The sequence below is a fragment of the Somniosus microcephalus genome, chromosome 1 (genome assembly GCF_052327205.1).
Source record: "Somniosus microcephalus isolate GS21.2 chromosome 1, FLI_Smic_1.0, whole genome shotgun sequence".
NCBI lineage: Eukaryota > Metazoa > Chordata > Chondrichthyes > Squaliformes > Somniosidae > Somniosus > Somniosus microcephalus.
The window spans coordinates 63714522-63720288 of record NC_140987.1 but is presented as its reverse complement, the minus strand read 5'-3'; the positions used below and the strand labels follow the sequence as shown (position 1 = coordinate 63720288).

Sequence of the window (5767 nt, the reverse complement as noted above, 5' to 3'; positions counted from 1 at the left end):
TCACCCAGGAGTAAAGCTGTTGTGTGACCATCTCTATTGCTATGTTTTACTGCACTCCAAACATATTTCTTGGTCCCAAGAGGGTTAACTGCAGATGTCCTGCAGTTTCTCAGTGCTACTAATGAGTTTCAAAACCTGCCAAATGCTCCAAGAATTTGCAATTAATAAACAACAGTTTCCTGGCTGGAGTTTATTATTACTCCCTCCAGTTCTTATAGGCTCGGGGCTCACACAGCAAGTCAGCCAAGGGCGCACTGCAAAGAACAACATGAGCTTAGGAAACAGAGTGCCAATGGGACAGTTCAGCTTTCTTGTCGGATCTTTGTTGCTCGTCTGCTTCTTGGCGTCGGAGGTTAGAAATTGCCATGCAGACGGTCATGGGATACAGCAACCGTTCAGTAAGGCCATCTTGGAGATGTTACATATAAACACACTCACATTTCCACGGCGTACCAAACTTCACCCTTACATGAGACTGATCTATCAGCGGCTCAGCGCATCGGAGACCAAGGACTCCACTGTAACTGAGGGAACTCTGGTCCAAAGCTTCAGGAGTATCAGAGGTACGGTGTATTACAAGTTCATTCTGTATAGGCCTGCACGTCTTAATTCAAAGTTACTTAGGTCAAACCTATTTTTAGCACTAAATTCTCACTTTGTCTTGTTATTTACTGTGAGTAATCAAGCCCGGGTCTAGCTACTTCCACACAAGGAGGGAGGGAAGGAAAAATTGGAGATTAAGAATTTGTTTCATTCAAATTACTGGGAAATTCAATTTTTTTAAGCACAAAAAATGTCTTTGAATTATCAGGAGCACACTATATTAAAAACATCTGGAGTTATCCTCAGTAAGTGGAAGATTAAAACTTTTCTTGAATCAGTATTGAAAATAGCAATGGAGCCTTGTTTATGTTGCACAAGAGGCAAATAGCTCATTATAAATTTCAACGTTGTCTATTACTGAACACTGACTCGAAACCTCAGTGTGCTACCACTGAGTAGTTTGAAACATGCCTAGAGGGAAATTTTCGCAGCATATGCAGGCAGTGGGCACGATTCTCCACCGCCAGTCTGTACTCAGAAAATCAGCACCTTGGAGTAACAATAAAAGAAACCTAAAATCATCGTAGCTGCCTCTCCAGTGATCTTAATGGAAGAACAGGATATTGATCGTGAAATGGAGAAGTAGCTGAACAAGTCAAAGTGCTGGTGAATCTACAGCAAAATATCTATTTAAAAAAATCCAGACAGAGGTAAAACATGTGAAGAGGTTGAAAAGTTTGATCAGATATAGAGACACTGCAGTCCCATGAGTTTAGATCCACCCTTGAATATATTTGATTTTGCTTCTCCTTTTTGCAATAATCCAGGGATTTATCTGAAAAATGTGCCTGGGGAGAGGGCCAAGAAAATCAATTCAAATACAAACATTCTGTCACCAACACAATAACAACAACTACTTGCATTTATATAGCACCTTTAATGTAGTAAAACAGGATGGATAATGAGAAGTGTAGCAAAAGGAAAACTTTCATAAAGGAATTGGACAGTGGTAAGTTTCAATCATTTTTGTCTGTGTTTACTTTAGTTCCTGAATACGACAACCCAGGATGGTTATGGTTTAACATTTCCAACCTCAAGCCCTCCATGATGGCAGCAGAGCTGGTGCTACTGCGGAGAACCCTCCACCCAAAGTCACTGACAGTCAACGTAACAATACACAATATTGGTTTGGAAGGGAACAACCTCACCGTCAGCGATCCGCTGGACAAGAAGATTTTGAATCTGAGTGAGCTGCCATCCTCTGGCTATGACACATTTAATGTTTCCACCATCCTGAGACAGTGGAGTGTGGACGTGATAGGATTCCAGTTCCAGTTTACCGATGATAGTGGGAGTCTGGTCTTGCACGATGCTCTGACTCAGAGCCTCTACTGCCTTGACACCAGCTCGCAGGATGAACCACTGCTCGTCGCCTATCGGCTGGCACTGTCAGAAAGGAGCAAGGTAGCGAATCCGCGCCGCAGCAGGAACAGCCAGCGGTGCTCCGGGGGACGGAGGAGGAACCACCCACCTCGCAGGGATATTCCCGGAGAGTGCAGCCTGCACCAGTGGTACGTGAATTTACAGTCTTCGGAGTTGAATCACTGGATCCTGGAACCACAAGGTTACTACGCTAACTTCTGCAGGTGAGCACTAAACCAGCACCGGCTCTAGTTTGATCCAAGGTGCTTTTTTTGGGGTGGGAGTGAGTTAAAGGTGAGCCAATTCACTAGGATTCCTTTTTTGAGACTTCAACTATGTCAATTTTACCCTTCTTACTTTCCACCCTCCCTCTCCGCTCCTCCCCCCACCCCCCCATTCCCGCTCGTCATCCATCACCTCAGAGAATATTATGGTCTGGGACATGGATCACACTCTGGAAACAGCTCGCAGGCACTGTGCATTATTTTTATTATATTTTACAGAATCATAGAGCCATACAACACAGAAGAAGGCCATCGTACCTGTGCCGGCTCTTTGGAAGAGCTATCCAATTAGTCCCACTCCCCTGCCCATTCCCCATAGCCCTGACATTTTTTTTCCCTTTTCAAGTATATATCTAATTCCCTTTTGAAAGTTACTACTGAATCTGCTTTCACCACCCTTTCAGGCAGTGCATTCCAGATCATAACAAATTGCTGCATAAAAAAAAATTCTCATCTCCCCCTGGCTCTTTTGTTAATGATCTTAAATCTGTATCCTCTGGTTATCGATCCTCCTGCCAGTGGAAACAGTTTCTCCTTATTTACTCTATCAAAACCTCTATTAAATCTCCCCTTAACCTTCTCTGCTCTAAGAAGAACAATGCCAGCCTCTCTACTCTCTCCACATAATTGAAGTCTCCCATTTTCTCAACGCTCTCTTCTCCTGAAGGCTTGTTTACACAACCACCAGCAGTCCTACGGTATCTCATCCAAGGGCCAGTCTTCCTGCTGACTCCAAACAGTGAGCATCAGCAAACTATATGAATGTTGGGTGAGGCATCTTGAGCAGGAAGCTTGGCTGAGTTTTGCTTCCCTAACCTATTAACCTGGTAGCTCTACTCCCAATAATGTGTAATAATAAATTCTAGTTCATGATTTGAGAAAAAGAACTTCAAAACTGACTGCCCTGGTCAGTCATCAATGACATGTTCTGTGACTGTAAATATAGAAACATAGAAACATAGAAGATAGGAGCAGGAGTAGGCCATTTGGCCCTTCGAGCCTGCTCCGCCATTCAATGAGATCATGGCTGATCATCCAAATTCAGTACCCTGTCCCTGCCTTCTCCCCATATCCCTTGATCCCTTTAGCCTTAAGAAATATACCCAACTCTTTCTTGAATATATTTAATGAACTGGCCTCCACCAGAGAATTCCACAGGTTCACCACTCTCTGGGTGAAGAAATTCCTCCTCATTTCAGTCCTAAATGGCTTACCCTTTATCCTTAGACTATGACCACTGGTTCTGGACTCCCCGGCCATCAGAAACATCCTTCCTGCATCTAGTCTGTTCAGGCCTGACAGAATTTTATAGGTTTCGATGAGATCCCCTCTCAATCTTCTAAACTCCAGTGAGTATAAGCCCAATCGACACAATCTCTCCTCATACGTCATTCCTGCCATCCCAGATATCAGCTTGGTGAATCTTCACTGCACTCCTTCCATGGCAAGAACGTCCTTCCTCAGGTAAGGCGACCAAAACTGCACACAATAGTCAAGGTGCGGTCTCACCAAGGCCCTGTACATATGGTGCATTATCTTTCCTTGACCTCTCTGTAGTGTTCAACACCATCGATCCCACAATCCTCCTCCACCGCCTCTTCTCCCAGGTCCACCTCAGTGGGACTGCCCTTTCCTGGGTCCACTCCTACCTGCCCAGCGCATCTCAATCCAAGGCTCCGCCTCCAGCTCCCACATGATAACCCCCACTTCAGAATTCCCCAAGGATCCATCCTTGAATCCCACAAAAAATAAATTAAACTGTGAAAAAAATTCTTCAACATATTTTTAACATGCTGAGAGAATCATTATAAAAATTTAAAGCAATTAAAAAAAATTAAGATGTAAAAAAACTTTAAAGAAAACTTCAAAAACATTAAGCAGTAAACTTTAGTAGCTTCCCTTGTGGCTTCCCCTTGTGATTCTGGACTTCAGTAATGGAGCCTTCCACAAGTAGGCCCATATAATGTTTCTCCTTGAGGTTCTCTTTCCTGCTGGCTGCCACCGGACGGTCAGTAGTCCCTGGATGAACCCCCCATTCATCCACCCGCCGTTATTTACATGCGGTGGGCTTGCGGATGCAGCAGCCGAGATGTCCACACCCAGCGGGGACAAAGAAAAATGTTGCCGGGATCCGCGGACAGACTATGCTTAGGTTTTATTTTTGCAGCAAATTAGCAGGTGCGATAATGGCCAAAATAAAACATGGCAGATGGTCACCCTCTCACCAGCTCAGAGAAAGAAAGAAAGAACTTGCATTTCTGTAGTGCCTTCATAATCTCAGGACACCCCAAAGCACTTTACAGCCATTGAAGAACTTTTGAAGATGTAGTCACTGTTGTAATGTAAGGAAACATGGCAGCCAATTTGCACACAGCAAGGTCTCACGAACAGCAATGAGAAAAAACAGATAATCTGTTTTAGTGATGTTGGTTGAGGGATAAATATTCTTCAAAATTATGCCAGGGAATCTTTTGCATCCTCCTGAGAGGGCGGACGGGGCCTTGGTCTAACGTTTCATCCAAAATACAGCACCTCCAACAGTGCAGCACTCCCTCAGTCATACATTATCAGCCTAGATTACGTGCTCGAGTCTTTGGCATGAGATTTGATCCCACAACCTTCTGACTTGGAGGCGAGAGTGCTACCATTGAGCCTGATGGCTGACACTGAAAAGCAATACACGAGATATACATCTAAACCTAGCTTCTAGTGCAACCTGAGCTAAGGAAATCTGCACAATAGGACTGTGTCTTTGAAGCTGATCTACTTTAATGACCCAGACATACACAGCAGAATGATTTACTCCATAGCTGAATTTACACTTTATATCTTTCCCCCAGAGGTCATTGCTTCAATGCAATCTCCGACAAAGAGAAAACGCTAACAACCAGCCCTGCGTGGGAAGCAGTAAAGCAAAACACAACCAAATCACAAAAGTAAGAACACTGGTCAATGTTTTTTCTGTTTCCAATTTTTTTTAAACTTTAAAGACCATTAATTTGTCCCATTTCTTTTCCTGTAGGTGGTACTGTATCCCACGGAAATATTCTTCAGTCAACATAATGTACATAACAGAGTCTGCAGATATTTTTATTGAGAGTTTGAAAGAGATGAGTATTGAGAGTTGTGCCTGCAAATAAGAGTGCTTCATTCTGAATAAATCAATTCCCTAATTCTCCCTACATTATCCAAATTGTATGTTTTCATATTCCAGAAGAGGATTTTAGCACAATCAGACCTTTATAGATTGAGTAACCAACATAATGAGGGCCAACTGAATAAACTGGTCCAGTGCCACTCCAATGAAACTGGAAACATAATAGTGACTTCTTCCATGAATTTGCTGGTTTTAAGTAAGGTTTTACCATGTTTCAAATTGCGCTTTGATTTATTCCTTCAAGTTGATCTAATACTTAGGACCTCAAAACTACGGAACTAGTGCTTCCCTCAGACTTCCCTCCCTCCTACAATCTACAGACTTAAAACTTAACCATCAATTCTTGATTAACCTCATTTTC

At 43.1% G+C, this 5767-nt stretch overlaps 1 protein-coding gene across 1 annotated transcript; it reads left to right on the top strand.

Annotated features, from left to right (window-relative positions):
• Positions 1–225: 225 nt before the first annotated feature.
• LOC147124138 (bone morphogenetic protein 2) lies at positions 226–5431 on the top strand. Its single transcript, XM_085982678.1, has 4 exons — positions 226–563; positions 1589–2189; positions 5090–5185; positions 5272–5431. The coding sequence occupies exons 1-4, from the start codon at positions 269–271 to the stop codon at positions 5387–5389; spliced, it is 1110 nt and encodes a 369-aa protein (XP_085838804.1). The 5' UTR covers positions 226–268; the 3' UTR covers positions 5390–5431.
• The last annotated feature ends 336 nt before the right edge of the window (positions 5432–5767 follow it).